The 17723-nt window shown below is 35.0% G+C and overlaps 1 protein-coding gene across 3 annotated transcripts in view; it reads right to left on the reverse strand.

The window, feature by feature from the left end:
- Window positions 1-12643: 12643 nt before the first annotated feature.
- The window catches only part of LOC124364314 (cysteine-rich motor neuron 1 protein-like), a 210511-nt gene continuing 205431 nt past the window's right edge, over window positions 12644-17723 (reverse strand). For 2 of the 3 annotated variants that reach the window (XM_046819693.1, XM_046819691.1), the window contains 4 exons: window positions 17027-17203; window positions 13675-13906; window positions 12922-13094; window positions 12644-12842 (listed from right to left, as the gene is read on the reverse strand). In XM_046819693.1, the coding sequence (XP_046675649.1) occupies window positions 12778-12842; window positions 12922-13094; window positions 13675-13906; window positions 17027-17203 (647 nt within the window). In that variant the 3' untranslated portion in view covers window positions 12644-12777. The remainder of the gene's footprint in view (window positions 12843-12921; window positions 13095-13674; window positions 13907-17026; window positions 17204-17723) is intronic. The other variant, XM_046819692.1, reaches the window with a different exon arrangement.

The following is a 17723-nucleotide window of genomic DNA, read 5'->3' on the forward strand; positions in this document are numbered from 1 at the left end:
CTGGTCGTCATTCCGTTAATACAGCTTTTCGTATAGGTTTTCATGGCTAGATGGGCCAGATGACTTGTAAATTCGTTAAATCCAAATCCCTAAGTCAAATCCTCAATTCCCTAGGTATAAGACCCAACGTATCAATAAAGTTGTGTAAAACAGTCCCCTTCTCTTAACTACTAAATATTTTGAGAGTTAATTGGTTGGGGCAGCTGCATAAATGATGTCCCAAACTGAACCCTAAAGCACTCCCGTTGCTGCAACCACTTCGAACTATGAATGGATGCATTTTCTTTTCTTAAGGATAAATTTTGTAACAATCAAGTACAAAAGTCGAAGTATCCTTCAAATGAGATAGTGTAAAAGCTATAAGAAAATTATTACTCTACGTTTCGAGGATTGAAGTCTACCGCCTTCTTCAGGTGTAAAAATGCCATAAAATCACCAATTGTGGCAATGTACAGCTACACAAAGTTAAAATAATTAAGTGATACCTGACAAACAGCATAAAGTCCAGACCATAGAGAATGAACCAAAGCGATATCACTTTACAGGAGCCCAGAACACGTGAAGAAGAGGGAGGATTTCGATACTCGAAACGTAGTGTAATAGTTTTCTTATAGCTTTGTAGTAACATGTAACCAAAGCAAATGTCCAAAATCGTATTACTCTTTCTAACCTTTTATGGTTCTAACAAAATTTAAAAAAAGTATAACAAAAATCCAAAAATACAATACATATTTTGTTTAATATATAATAGTTTTTGTTAAAGGTGTTAAAATCTATATTTTACAATAATTAATTTAGTGTATTTAATGATAAGAATGCTGAAAATGCCTTTTATAAAAATTATGTAATGTCATTTAAGTCCTTCAGTGGCTAATGAAAACCATTCAAGACACAAATTATAAACTTTCTTGCGGGTATTAACGAAGAGAAGTTTGGTTTTCATTGAATAAGTAAGTATAAGGAATCAAGTTCTGGTTTGCAACCAAGTTTTACTCGGCCTGATTCCGATCCAACTTGTCTCTCCAATAACACTTAAAAGTTTATCAACACTCTTAGTTTAGGAACCACTTCCACAGCACGGGGTAATCCCACTGTATTCTATTCTGCGAGTTACTGAAAATCTGTAATATTGCATTTGTTTTGAGAGGAATATAAATTATTTGAGTGAAAGTTCGCTTGATATATAAATAATAATTAACAAAATCTTGCTAGCCAATGGTGTAGTGTAGTTAATGCGTTGGCTATCGCAAACTATTGAATAGCTCAAGCAATGTCGAGCTCGGTTGCTGCTTTAATGACTGACCGTTGGGCGATCCTGTCCTTGCAGCAGTCCGCCTTCCCGGCCATTTTTGGTGGTTCGGAAAACACCTGCTGTTGGCCCCAATGTTAAAGGTTAGAGAAGGCTTATTAGCCCTTAACTCACCTGGTAAAATAAGACCTTTTTTGACTTTGAGTTACAGATGCTAATCATGTCGCAGAATACTTTGTACAAACGTAACTTTCTTTCAAAAGTCAAGAATGATATGAGTTTATGTTGCTAAATAAACTCATATTTTAGGAAAAAAAAACACCACATTTTAGGAATGCTTATATTATTTTACGAATAACCTATATTACTATAAAGATGTATAGGCTTCTTGTTCTTAGACTAACAGTTATTACTGTTATAAATAAATTAAGCAGGAAATAAATAATAAAATATAATAAAATATTGTATGGCTCCAATGACGAAAAGATTTTCATTAACAGCATCTAAAGCAAATATCCTGTCTTCGATCAAAAATGTGCGATGAAGTGTTTCAATTCTTCAACCAACTGCTGCAAACCTAATTTGATGATTCATTTAGGAATTATGCGTCCTGTTGAAGGTATGTCTTGATATAGGTTGGTATTTATGGCAATGATGTTCTACAGTGTTTGACACATCTGTAAGTCAAAATAGCGATAATCTTTAGAATTTTACTTCACACTATGGATTACTAGCAAGTTAGTGAACAGCTGAAACAATTCCAAAACATTTGAAGAAACAATTTATTGTTGTTCACTAATCTGATGTCGAGGTATTTTAATTAAATTGAATTTACTTTATTTTCAATCACCATTAATTTTTTATTCCCTTAAGGCAAGTAGAATTATTTTAGACTTTTGATAAGAAGGTAGGATTACGCTACTTAACTTGCCGCTAAGGTTGCAATCATAACTTCAAATTTATAACTAATTTAATTAGGCTACATGAGTAACTTACATGATAATGTCTTTTGATTTTACTGACTTTTCTCGAAGCCATCTTTTTATTGCTCTCTAAGGACAAAAAGCTGAGAAAATGCTCTTATTCCAAAAAAAAACCTTTGCGTTGCTTTCATAGTGGCAGGATATTCTGGATGGATAAGATTTTCGGTAGGGACCACATCCTCCCGAGATCCATGAGGAAGGATTTTGGGCATTACCCTAAGTCGTGTCTACTTTGAAGGAAGGGGAAGCCAGTTCTCCAACATCTGCTGTCAAAGCAGGCAAGGGATGCAACGCCCTTATGTCTAGGCTAGTAACAGCCCTTTACACTTATGAAGCCCCACCAACTCCAACAGTAATCTCCAATAGTAGATTAGACTTATTGATATACCCATGCACGCTGATATTTGAACATTTGCGGTAAGTGATAAGGACATTCATAAGCATGTCCATATTTAAGTGATACTTAAGTTTTACTGTACACAGTTTAGATTCAACTGGGAGGTATAAACCAGCCCGAATGGCACAATGAATTACAAAAAGTGATTAAGAAGAATTAAAAACAATCGCAATGACAAAATAAAATAAATTTTAAATTGTTTTATTTTATAGCTTGAATTATGTTTTGTAAAGGTTTTGAAAATAAAGATAAAAAATTGCTATTTAATTAACATTAGCCCCTAATGACTACAATTATACCGTTACCTACTTTATGACTCGGAAATAGCCAGGCCCGAAAGGCCGTGGTGTGAGGTCACGTGACCTTGAGTTGTCTGACCGTTTGTCTGACTGTCAAATCAGTCAAGCTGTCGACACCGATAAGATATCGGTCGGCAGGCCGTCTCCTCAAATATTCATGTCCTTCCAGCGAATACTTTGTCTAAACGTTATCGACAGTCCCGTGCTTTATAACTGTGATGGACATGACAATACTTGTTTTTAATGCACTATAACCAATTCTCTTCAAAGTAGAGATCGTTCTAAAAATTAATTAGTGGACTATTTACAAATAATTTTAATCAAATAGTTTTATGAAGGATATTTTACTGAAGTACATAAATTGCAATTGATTGTCATTAAATTAATTATTAGTAATAAACATATTATGAGTGGTATTCCGGTATATGATATTAATATGTACTCGTATTACTGGTTATATTTACATAGCAAATTATTTATAAAAGGGAACAATTGAGTTATGAGCTAAAGCAAAATGTTAATATTACAAAGTAGAATACGCTACAACACGTATCAAGTAACAAGTTTCCCTGGAGTCTATTGCTCAAAATTTGCATGCACGGATACACATAAATCTTTGTGTTCCGGGTATCTCATGAGGTTTGTGGGGACCATGGTCAGCTTCGTAATTCTATTATTATTGTCAGTTAGGCCTCCCCTTACTAGTGAGTGCCTGTCTAAATTAAATTAAATTAAAAAAATTATGTTAATAAAACGTAGGTTAGTAACTTGGAAACAAAACATTTACACCACTACAGTGTAGCCAACATTCACCATATCTGCCTCTCACCTCTACCATGTAGGCTTTAACTGGTGTTTTAGTGTGCGGCAGAAGTTCCCGGTTCTGTATATGTAAAAGGAACATCAGAAAACTTTCGTAAGGTAAATTGTAAATTTAACATCCGTACGGTTTTTAAGTCCCTAAATAATCTAAGAAGTTACTTAACACAGTTAAAAAACAAACAACAGGAAACCAAGAATGTCATATATAAAATTGAATGTAAATGCAAATAGACTTATATCGGACAAACGTCTAAACCTGTGGAAACAAGTCTAAAAGAACATATATTTATGATTACAAACAAAAAAAATATTGAAAAATCTAAATTAGTTGAACATGGTATAAAGGAAAATCACCACATAAAATTTGAATATCAAGTGTAGTTTTTAAATAATATTCTTGGACTAAAAGAAAAAAAATTCAAAGTGCATGTATGACGGTTTTGAAAGATGGATGCATTTCCTAACCTTCAGTAAATTTCAATGATATTTTTCTACCATTAGTAGGAGAAGAAATCCATTCCAATATTATGAATTGCAAACCATATTTTTCTACATAATACTTTTATAATTTCTTAGTTTTTGGTCTTTACAATTAGTTTTAAATTTTATTCTAACAATTTTATCATATGTTTTTTTATATTTCATGCATATGTTTTCTGTTAACAATAACTAATAATGCCTTAATTGGCGAAAGTTCTTTTAATGGTTTATTAAATTGTAGAAGAATTAAAAGCGCCTTTTATATTAATTCCTGGTGTTTGCTGGTACATTCCGTTAGACGACATTACCTTATTAGATGGGAAATCATCCGGTGACATAAACAGAGGAGTAATATCTATCAACACTATCTTTTGTGGTTAAGTAAAGCCACTATAGACATGGATCAATCCATAGTTGAACTTCATTCTTGTACCGGAAACTTAACAAGTAATCGTTTTTTTCAGATGGTCGATTAAGGTTACATTTGGCATGTAAATTGAAACTAAAGGAGTGAGAAAATGTGTTATCAATTATTGTTAAAAATGTTTAAAACAGACTGACAAAGGCAAAGTGGGCGAACCCATAAGGTGCAAATTCTTACTCGTTGTGCAATGAATTATTTAATGACAGTTCTATTATTTTGTATTTAATAGCTTTTTCGGTTGAAACAAATTTATAAGGCCTTAAAGCACTACTTACGGGGGATATTCCCGAGCCTCTGTTTGGGGGGGGGGGTATTTTAAACCTCCTAACCACCCAATGTGTCAGCCCCATTCCCAAAATAATTTTCTATATACGCCACAAATTGAGGGATTACAAACCTTTTCCACTACAAATACACTACCTGGTATGCGTCGTCAACTGGCATCATGGTGTTGTGAAAGCGCAATTTTTCTTAAACTTTTACACTCTTTTTTAATATAACCTGCATGATAATCCCAAAAATGAGTGTAACCACGTCATAAATATGATGTATTACAGTAGTGGTATGACGATTTCCATGCAGGCCTAACCCTATACATTTAAATGTCACCTTTACTTCATAAGCACGTGGTATTTGACCTGAACCTCTTTATTTTGATGTTAAAATTATATATTTATAAATATTAAACAAACAGGTCGAAGGTCATAAGGAACAAATATGACTTAGAGAGCAGCCCGTTTGGGCTGTTAGTGCACGTGCTTGAATCGCTGAAGTTCCGTATTCTGGATCCATGAGCCTCTGCACAGAGTATTGTATTTGTAGTGAATGATAGTCTTGGAATCTTTGATAATTATTTTATTGTCTAAAGAAGGGTTTCAATAAAGACTTGTGTGATGGTTTATTTATTCACAAAGCCTAATAATAGGTACATAACCATATTAGGCTGGGAATACCCTCGGTTAGACCATGATCTGGTTCACTAAAATACAGATTGACCGAGACCGGTTCGGCACGGTGGAGGAACTGCTCGACGCTGCGCGGTGTCGGCTAATGGACCGATTACTATCAGAGAAAACCGGTCTGGTCTTTTATTTGTGAACATGCAAATCTCACGGTTCCACTGCACGACTTCTGACATGCGAGAGCAATAACAGTCAGTATCTGCAAGATCTGGCGCGGAGCCCTTGGGAGTTGCATCACCTCCCTGTGTCCATGTAGGGCTTGGATATTGAGGGCATTAACCTATCGCGTATCTATATACAAATGGCATGAAGTGTGAAAACACAGTCAGTATCTGCCACACTGCGTCCACAACACCTATCATGATACAAATGGCATGAGACATTCGACATCAGTATCTGCAAGATCTCAGGCGGAGCGCTTTGGATTTGCTTACCTCCCTGTGTCCATGTGGGGCTTGGATATTGAGATCATTAACCTATCGCGTATCTATATACAAATGGCATGATGTGTGATATTCGACAACAACAGTCAATGTCTGCAAGATCTCAGGCGGAGCCCTTGGGTGTTGCATCACTTCCCTGTGTCCATGTAGGGCTTGGATATTGAGGGCATTAGCCTATCGCATATATACAAATGCCATGAAGATATGTCAAAAATAAATAACATTACTGTAAGTGTTTATATTCCTATGCTTTCAACTAAATTTAGTTGAAAATTAAATGTATTAACAACACATATTGTTAATACGTGATTTAAATTATACAGTACCTTAATTACAATTTAGAAATTTTTTTCTAAAGAGAGAATAATTGAATTTTAAATAATAAACTATTACAACATGAATATAAAAAAATAAAGATTTAAGAAATGAAAACGATGTTTTGAAGTTAAATGAACGAAGGATACGTTCTCTACGTGCCCTTTGAAGTGTATTTTTTATAAAGAAATCCACCTAGAATAGTTTGTGTTACTAATTACTCATATCGTATTTTTTCACACAAAACTGTTACATATTTGGAAATACTTATAAAAATTTAAATCATTTTTACATTTAAATGATTTATAGTCAACCGTTCAATAAAGTAAAAGTAAAAATAAATAAAAAAATAAGTAAAACCCATGTTAATGAGAAGTAGAGAAGTTTAAGATTAATTCAAATTTAAGATAATTCTTTAGAAAGAAGTAAATAAACCACACATATTGCATGATAATAATTCGTACTTTAACATTCGTATAAGGAAGCTTATAAGGTATTTGCGAACAATTCGCTTCATCTAGAGGACATAATCGGGTCAGCGTTGAGTCACGATGCGCGTGGGAGACGGTACGTCTCATTGCAGAACCAAACAATAACAAGAACTCTTGGCCATCAATGCTGTGCCCGACCTCCGCGGCCGCGAGCCGCTGCCGGTGCCAAGTGGGTGGATTTATGTGTTTTGGAGGCGGTCTATTTGGAGGCTGGAGGTCAAACGCCGATTGAGCCGCGGGGCTTAGTAAAAATAGTTGGCCTTCCATTGACTTAGGTTTTCATAACCTTACTATTACGTCGTTCTTCGAAAAGTTCTTGCGGATTTGTGCGAACTCGTTTCAACACCAGCTGCGTCACCAGAAAACTCTTAGGACATTCCTTGCATCCTCCTTCACCGTACCAATTCACTTTATAATTCCTAACACAACACAGTTCAGTTTGAATCTGCGTTTGGAAATTGATATTGTTGTTCATTATCTTTCCAAAATCTACAAAAATCCACTTTTTGTACCTCTTCAACAATTACCAGCAACATACTCGTAACTGAAGTACTAAATAAAGTACTGCCAATTTGATAAAAGATACCCTCCAATAATCCCTAAAAATTGCCTTAATAGCCTTTATGAAAGCGTGTATATTTATATTGAAAGCCTTACATAATAGCTGATAACTATTTAGAATATAAGTAAAGATATTAGCGAATTGTGTATTGATTCGTTCAATTGTGACACTTCATCAATTCAATAGCATTGAATCATTTACTGTCCTATTTCTAATAGAGGTATTTGAGCAAAAATCCGTAGTTTTAGCTCAGTTGAAACTGAAGATTTGGTGGATCACATTAATAGAACTTCTCACTCCATCCACCTTAAAATTGGATTTCATGGACAAATGGCAACATCGTAAATATTACCCAAAAAGGAAATTTAAATAATTGTACAGATTAGAGATGTCTAGTAAATCAATGTGAAGTTACAGTATTCTTTTCAGAAGTCCTTTGTAGTGGACCAATGAGAGTAAAAGGCGCAATCCAGTTTCCTGATTTACCACCAACTTGTTCCTGCTGTGACGATCGCCACTTCGTCTAAGCCTATGGTTAGTTGTCCGTGATTGGTCGTTCAGTGCAGACCTGTCGTAACCTGCATTCTTTAGTACAATTTTTGTTTTTAATAAGTCCATGTTTTAGATTTAGGATGCATAAAATTCCATACAACATATTGGTGATTAATGACTTAAGTGCCACAACGCTGTTGTGTAATTTGTCGGCTGAGCGATGCATATCAATCTAGAGGCTGAAAGAATTTAATTTCTGTTTATCTGTCTACACGATATCTCGAAAATTAAATGACCTAAATACTATTTTCCTAAAATGACCTAAATTCAATGTTCATATCACTGCATGGGATTTGGCTGAGCGTTACCGAATATTTTTACATTGCTCTTACGGGTGATGACAACGAGATAATGACAGAATAAATCAATTTGTAAACAAACCAGGTACAATAAAACGATATTTGAACATAAAATCGTTATTCATAGAGTAAATGAAAAAATAGAGTTGATATTCTATGTTAAAAGTAGTTGAGAGTTGATTCTGCGCAGTTTTGTTTTGTACTTACCTCCCTAGCTCACTAGAAATTCTGTTATTTGAACATTGCTATGAAACCTTACTTCATGAAAAAATAATATATGTATGTATTACGTGTCGAGAAATTGGAGTAAATACTTCCGTAGACTTTAATATCTGCATACAACTTCATTTCTACACAGATAACAACGTATTCTATGCATAATGCATATTTGTGTGTAAATTTGTTTCTGTACGATTGTCTGTCTTTCTATCAGCTGTACACTCCCTCCCCCCAGAATTCACTTCCATTGAGGAAGATCGGCGGTTTTGGCGGCACTGAGACGTTTGTATCATGAACAGTTGGTCGGGGCTGGTCCGTCCTAGGGGTCTGTGGGTGTGGTGCTGGCATTGTGTGTGAGGAGTGTGAGTGAGATAAAACACCATAAATATTATTTATTTCTAAATTATTCTTACTATTTATTTATCAATTATTGTTATTAGGTATTATTAATAGTTTTTGGTTCTAATTAAAAATGGAAGTTGTAACATTATTTTGTTTTATGATTATAACTATATATATTTTTTAGAAGTATTATATTTATAATATTTTAGTGTTTAGATAATTGTTTAATTTAATGTCTTTAGTAAAGTAGACTAGTGTTAATATTAATTTTGTTAATATTTGTTAATAATTAGTGGTCAGACAGGTTAATTGTAAGAAAGGGCCATGAGGTCCTAACTTTGCCTGTTTAAATAAACAACTTTCAATTTCATTTCATTTTTCATTTTACACAGGGCAACTGAAAAAAGAAGTGAGTAAAATTTGGTAGTAATTTATTTTCTGTACTATTGTTTGTACGTTTGTAAAATTTTAACCACGCAAATTGAAATGTATACCATTTGGGCTCTGAGGGAGAGGGTATTAGGAGATTTGTGTTTCAAATTTAAAGGAAAAACATGGATGTGTTTAAACATATACAATTGCAATTTAGGCATTACGGAGATCTCCTTTCACAACGGCCTCTAAAGACCATCTATACTAATGGGAAGTAAGAAGTAAGAATATGGGGGTAAGAACACTCACGATTTCAGTACAAACATTTATTCATTCGTATCTACATTTCTTATAAATATGTTACTTATGTAGGCAACAAATCAGTTACTATTTACAAATATTCTTAACCTACACAGTTTTACTTTAGAAGTTGCATAATGTAAAAGGACGCCAACCTAGTTTCACTTCGGTACGTCGCATCAGGGTAAACACAAACACAACTGTATTATATAAAAAACAGAGCCTTCAAAATATTGTAGTGCTAAAAATAAATAATATATCGTTCACTAATATCACCAGCACCGGTCCGGCTACCTTACAACAATGCAGAATACAAAACAAGCTTCTGGAAAAGACTCTAAAACCAGTTCTTGATAGCTCACTAACAGTTTCAACGTTAAGGAATGCTATAGAGAAACAACAGGAACCTTAGAGTCAAACTTGAGATGACGCTCTTTGAGTGTGCTCAGTTAATTTAGATGTAACAGGAGATCAAAATAATTATTACAACGTTGCATAAACAAAATGTACATAAACATAATTACAATATTTACAAGATGAGAACAGAACGTAAAATAGAGACAGACTCATTAATTGTTCCTACTAAAAATATTGCATTGGATTTAAATCTAAAGCTGCAGTTAGCACGTATACTAATATGCAAGAGATTTCTGACTGATAATAATAGTAATTATTTTACATTTGTTCAGTTGGTATAACTTATTTTTATACATCCACATCAGTAAAAGTAGCTCTTTTGGATAACACTACTTAAGAGATAATTGATCGTGAAAACAGAAGAAAGGGTCTGGTATTTTGTATATAGAACTTAATTTCTTGGTTGTAAAAGCAATCCTCTTTAATATTGGAATTTCAATGCGCAACGATTCCACCTTTTGTAGTACGATCAGATCCAACTGTAAATCATTCGGTTTTTAACATGGTGATCGAATAGTCGTCCTGTCCTGATTTTAGAATAAAAGCACATAGAAAGAGAAAATTTCGATAGTACATATAAGTCTAACACACCTATACTTCGAGGCGTAGCAGATTTAGTCCCAAAGCTTCAAATTGTAACTCCCAAAGTTAGAATTTTCAAATTTGTTGGAAGTAAGTTACGGGAAACAAAATAGTACCAAACACTTTGAACCAAACTTTAGGTCTTTGGTTTTATTAGTTATCTATATATTACAAACACAAATTTAAATTTTGATGCATCATAAAATCCATAACTTTTAGTTAAATATGAAAAAGCCAAACTACAAAAAAACAAAATTGATTTGCTGAACAATCCTCACTGATTTATTCCTTTTTCTATCAACAATCATTAAACAATAGCAGGAAGCTAGACTACTCCATCACCCTGTATAAAGTAGCTCACGAGGTAAAAACTAGACATAGTGATAAAACATTTGATTTCCCTACTACTTACAGGCAGATGATCTAATAATACTATGCAAAATACACACGAATTACTTGAATAAATATAAATTCTCACATATAGCCTTAAGAGGAAAGTCTTGTCTTGTACCATAAGCGATAAGAGATTACAGATTGTTTTACAGGTCCATCATGCTGCCAACCTTATTTTGTGATCCATTACAAAAATAAAAAATACACAAACAAAACTGATAAAATTACTGGAGGTTTAAACTCTTCTTGGAAACCATTCTTAATTGTAACTTGTACAGTGTGTTTATACCGTATTTGTTCAAACTCAATGACAGTTCGTAATTGCAATAATCAACGTTTTAAAACTGAACCCTTTAACGTATAATCATATCCAATGGTAGAAGAGGCTTACATATTTTTATAAAGAACATTAAGATCTTATGAGAGAATGTATATTGACCCATGCTAAGTGGGTGAGAAGCCCATTCTGAGTCATGGAGAAATACTGGGTATGATAAATAAGTACAGGACTACAGGGGGGTCAGCGCAGTTTTCTCGGAGGTAGCTAGAGGAGGCTGCGGGGTGTCGTAGGTCGGCATGTACTTGTACTGCGTGTACTGTGGGGGAGGACAACCGTAGCTGTGTAGCTTCAGCTGGTGCCGCTTGAGCCTACACTGGCGCGCGACGTACACACTGAGGCAGAGGGCGGCACAGGCCACCACGGACAGCACGATTATGTACACCACCTCCCTTCCGGAGCCGAAAGATTTATTGTCTGAAACATTACATGGATGTTGCTATAGAGCATTGTTTTATTAAGAACTTAATGTTGCAAATAGGTACAGACAGTAAAAACGTAAAGAATCTTAGGTGTAGGGAATGTACGAAGCGAAGAAGCGCTCTCTAACATTTAACCTGGGAACCAACTGCCTATAGGCGACTTCCAAACCACCCCAAAGGACGGGCAGACTGACGTCTTGCGAGGACAATATCACGCAGCGGTCACACATGCAAGCAGCAGCCACGCTCGACGTTGTTTATCAGTTATCTAGGAGTAACCGCCATGCCTAAAAGCCAACACCCCGGCAATGGTGGTTTTCACACAAAAAAAAACTAACATAACATTGGCAGTTCATGTACTATAAATAACGTTAGTAAAATTATGTTCTCCATATCACAATTCCATATCCTACTTACTCCACCGACATATTAAGCCGGATATGACAGATCCTACTGCATTACTTGTTGAATTAAAGTGATATTAAATCTCAATAAATCTGACCTGTTATACAATATATCTATTCAATTAATTTTCACTGACATGAGATCTTTTCATAATTTAAGCAATTAAAAATATTGCATTTTACAAAATGCCATTTAGGAATTATAATGATATCAGTCAATACGATACCGAAAAAGAAATATACTTCATTACTATGGAACTAGAGCAAAATATTTTGCTTTCGTTAAAAGGAATTCAGTGATTAGATCCGGCAATTAATCCAATTAAATGAATTGTGGTATTTAACAGGAAGAATAAATATTGATAATTAGGGAAGCTGTTGTTAACTGATTATTTGAACTTATTTAGATGGAGATCAATTTGGAGGTAATCTTAATTAGTAAATGTAATGAATGAGAACCGATTCCTTCTATATAACATATAATGGGTTAGAAGTTTAGTTTCCATAATTTATCCTGAACTAAATTTATATTTCATAACAAATCTTGCATGTTTAGCAGGGAATATTGAGATGTTACCTGGGCAGACGTGACAACAAATGCCGGGTTTCCGGATGGGATTGGGGCAGTTGATGGAGCACACGAGTTTGGTGCAGGAGATCTCACCCCCAGCAATACACATGCACGTGGTACACTCGTCTTCCCGCCAGTCGTCACCTACAGAGTACGTCATGTTGTCGACAGTACACTGCTTCCTCTCCAAACGCTTCAGGCTCGTCTAAACACAAAGTAAAATCTTAGAAACTAATGTCTTAGCAACAACGTGAAGTCCGAGTTAGCTATGTCAACGTCCTTACCGAGGCACACGGGGCAACACTGGTTCTTGACCTGCAGGGCGTTGGTGCAGGTGACTTGCTCTTCGCAGAGCTCCGTGAAGCAGGATGGCTTACCGTCGTCGCACAGGCAGCTCACACAGTTGCCCTCCCGCCACATGGTCTCTCCGTGCCGCCTCTCGCAAACGGCCGACAACCTGGACAGCGTGAAAATTGGCCGGATTGAAAAAAACTGCATCAATTGTTACAGTTTGCCCGAAGCCTCAATACCCCTGAGGATTTGGAGACCCACGCGCCCCAACGCGCACACACCGTCACACGCGCAGCCCGGCCTACTTGGCTTTTCTTTCAATGACGCACTCACTAGGATTAGTCTCCAAAAATGTTATATTTGATTTTTTTTATGTTAGGTTAATATTCATATCATATTTGAATTCTACATTTTATTTAATGAGAATAGAGTCCAAACACGAAATGACCATGATAATCCTGACTCTTGTCAGTTAAGTTGATAATTGACCCCTTTGTTTCTAAGATATGTCAGAAATGTCGTAGTTATTTCGTTATTGGACTCTGTTTTCATGAAATAAAATGCATATTTTAAAAATTACTAAAATATTGACCTCGAAAATTACCTTTACACTCGAAGGCCTACTGTATGGTCACAGCTAAACGTGTGACGGTGTGTGCAGTTCGCCTTGTAATCCTATGGGGATTTTGAAACAGCAGACAAATTATAAAACCTGAAGGAATTCCCGAAGAATGAAAGAGACTCACGAGACGTTGGTCAGCTGTTGATGGTGGCAGACAGGGCAGCACTCCCCTGGCGGGGGTGGCACAGGCCGCTTGCAGGGGGTTGGGGGGCAGGATGCAGCGTGACACAGGGCACGGCCACTCTGACACAAGCACTCGACACAGGAAGAAAGCCTCCAGATCTCACCCTCTACGTAGACCTTGCCAGGCTCCTCGCCCTGACACACCATGTGGGAGGCAGCCACCATGTCAGTGCCTGGAACAAGACGGTTTTACATGACTGAACATGTCACGTTACCAACTACACAAAGCCTTGTGGTGTAATCGGTGACCAGTTGGGTTGGTTACTTTTTTAACTTAAAAAATTTGAAAATAACTCCCATGAAAGGAGGTGAAATGAACACGAAATTCATATGGCATTATAAAAAGTAGGCCCTTTAAAACATACAGAAAAATACTGAAGAAAAGGGTATGATCTTTTACAGTATGTGTTTAACATTTTACAGTATGTAAAAGATAAGTGAAAATCACTCCAGATTTGCGTATATTTTGCATGTAAAAATGTAATTTCTTTGTTTAAGCCTTATTGCCTATTGTAAATAATACTTTATTAAAAAAATGTCATACTCGTTTGTTAAAATGTCATTAAAAATAATTTCTCTGTCGATCTTAGAATGTCATAAAAAATATATTATAAAATCTACAATTTCATGAGCACCGTATTTTTATATTATTACAAAATTACGTATAATTTATAGCTGCAATGCCTTAAGTTACGCAAAATGTGGAATCATCAAAAATTTGTTATGTTTGATCTGACTAAAGGGGTGTTAACATACAGGGATGAAACTCTAAAATAAATAAGTATTTAACGAAAGCAGGTTGTACCTCCTTAATGATAAATTTTTATATCACAACTATTTAATTTAATTTCTATCAATTGAATTAAAATGTATGCTGAAAATCATGCGATTAGCTAATATTTTGAAATACTGTATAGACATTGATAATATTTTACTTCACAGATATAACTAGAACCAACTTCAGACACGTACCAATTTATGAACAAAAACGTGTTGATCAGGTGCTGGGTAAATGTGTATTTACACAAAGGTACCCGATAGGGAATTACTGTTTTGTACGTGCCGATTGCACGTTTTCTGATTGAGATTATGAAGGCGTCGGTGTTTTCCCTTCTACGGTAGAGGGGAGTGGGGAAGGGTGCCGTCTGTTGTGTACGTTTGGATTACAATTTTGCATGTCACTGCATATAATAGCAATCACTTGTAAATATTCAAAATACCCAGGGAATATCGTTTTTTTATTTAGTGTTTTAATACTAAGCTGTGCTATTTATATTTGGATATTGGGTACATTCCGATTTGTGGCCTCACGATCCAACTCGTGCTTGAATTTACCCTGAAATAATAATTTTATTCTAGAAATCTATTTAAAAATTTTAATAATTGAAATTAATTACAAAACATAAACTGATTGGCTGAGCGTTAGGGAAGCTTGTCAATGGTGGGTCTTGGAAAACGAAGTAACAAATATAGTTGAAATACAGTATGAATCTTTTCTATATATAGGCAACACTAGAGTCGATTATGATGCACGTCACCCCCTGCGTTTTGGTTGAGCGTTAGCAAATACATTCACATTGGTCTTCAAGGAATATTAACCACAATGGCAACGGATAATAACAGAATCAATGAACTTCCTTGAATTTACTCTGAAATAATAATTTGAGGTATATTTTATCCTAGAATTATATTTTAAAATGTGATATTTTTAATTAATTACAATACATAAACTGATTGGCTGAGCGATAGAGAAGATTGTCATTGGTTGCTCTTTTTGAAAACGAACTAAACAATACGGTTTGGAAAATGCTGCATGAAGCTTTTGTTTATAGGCAACACTGGGGTCGATTATGGTGTACGTCTCTCCATGCGATTTGGCTGAGCGTTAGCAAATACATTTACATTGGTCTTAAACGATTATTAACACTGATGGCAACGAGGAAATAACAGAACAAATAAACTCGTGAAAAAGCTGAGAACATATGGAAACTAGCTAGAGTATTCATATAGGAAATAAAAAATAATAAAGTGGAAAAACCATATTAAAAGTTGGTGACAAGATTTTGTTTTTCGTACTCTTGTGCTGTAGCCACGCTACATTATTGGGGCATTTAATGTTCAAACATTGCGATGAAATCTAGCTCAATGAATATATACCTAGCTATATGAATGGGGATTTATTCATATTCCCTGTTTATTGTACGCAATAGTTTATCTCATCACTATTGTTATTTTTACTGTTGCTTTTTTTGAAACGTTGTTATGAATATTCTTGTTATATTATTTAATAGTTTATTATTTTATTTCTGTTATTATGTTATTTCTATTGTTATAGTTTATTTATTGTTGCGGTCTTTCATGATGGTATTGTTACAGTTTTAAAACATGTATATACATATTTATTCTTGTTATATATCATGCCTTGCAATAGTGTATTATGTTAATATCATTTTTTTCGGCCTTTCACATGTTTTGTTGTAGAGTTTCTTCTTTACGTTAAGTTGTTATAATAGTTAAGTATATGGATCTTGAATGTAAAAATGGAGAGTATGTCCGTTTGAAATAAATAAATAAATAAATGAAAAAAATGTAAGTGAGAATGAAGTGAGCCTTAGACTGTTTAGTACAACTTCAAGGAATCCCATTGATGTTAGTAGCAGAGCAGTTAAAATTTTGTAAATGCTAAATTCAATGAATTCTTACTTATTTAAGGATACCCTTACCCTTCCTTACCTATCTATCTATCCTTACTCAAATATCCAATGTTGTGTGTTTACTTTAAAAAATCTTTCATCATTTCAAACTGTCCTATGGTTCCAAAGCATCACCATTAATTCTTAAAAAAAAAACAACCACATATCTTAGGCCAAAATATGTTAACGCTCTTCCAGACTATATAAAAACTAGTGAAACCCCTACAATATTTAAAAAAGACTAAATGATTATCTCATGAACAGAGTATGTTGTACCTTGGAGGAACTCTTGGGAGGATTGTCTCTGACTGTGTAGCTTATAAATAGTATTTTTCAATAGACATGTTAAGTGATTTTTTTTATCTTATTAAATTTGAAACAGCATTTATAAATAAGATTATATGTAATATATTTTTTATAAATATTGTACATATATGATCATGACAATGTTCCATGCAGTGTTGTATTATTAATGAACACTAAAAAATTTGATTTGATTTGATCTGATAACGATACTTAGCCAAATATTACTTTATTCGAATTAAATATCTCCAGAGTTATCCATACACTGTAAAATGCACTACACCATGCACAGTTCACCTTTATGAAGAGTACCTGGACAGGAAGGACAACAGTCCTTGGAAGAGTTGAAAACAGGAGAGGCGCAAGTGACAGGAGGGCAGCTGAGCAGAGAGCACATCTCACGACCAGCGAGACAGTAACACTGTCGACAACCGTCGAACCAAGTCTCTCCGTCGTCTCGCCACACTTTACTGTCTGAAACAATATTTTGGCTGTCTCAGAATGTAAAAACATTACCTCATGCAGAGTAGACACCTAGAGGACAGTTGTGGTGGGTTATTGTTAAAAAGTATACTTAATAGACGCGAGAATGTAAAGAACGTCTTTTCTTTACAATGCGCTGAGGAGTTCTCTCTAACACTTAACCTGGGGATCAACGAGTTAAAGGTGTCTACCGAACCACCTCCAATGGCCGATCAGCCCGGCTGCTTGTAAGGACAGGATCGCTCAGCGGTTACTCATCCAAGCAGCAGCTACGCTCGGCGCTTAAAACATACCTTAACCGCCTGCAATCCCCATGATTTACGGTTTGAAGAATATTTTTGTTTGTAAATACTTATCCCTTTAAAAATAACTAAAGGCATAACAGAAGACATTTTTATCAGTTCACATGAAAATGAAAAGCATTAAAAGTAGACACTTTCAGCCCAAATAAAAACGACTCAAGATAAACATGTGAAATTACTACTGTACATGGGTTATACCTACACGGAGC

This window comes from Homalodisca vitripennis, chromosome 6 (genome assembly GCF_021130785.1).
Source record: "Homalodisca vitripennis isolate AUS2020 chromosome 6, UT_GWSS_2.1, whole genome shotgun sequence".
Classification (NCBI taxonomy): domain Eukaryota; kingdom Metazoa; phylum Arthropoda; class Insecta; order Hemiptera; family Cicadellidae; genus Homalodisca; species Homalodisca vitripennis.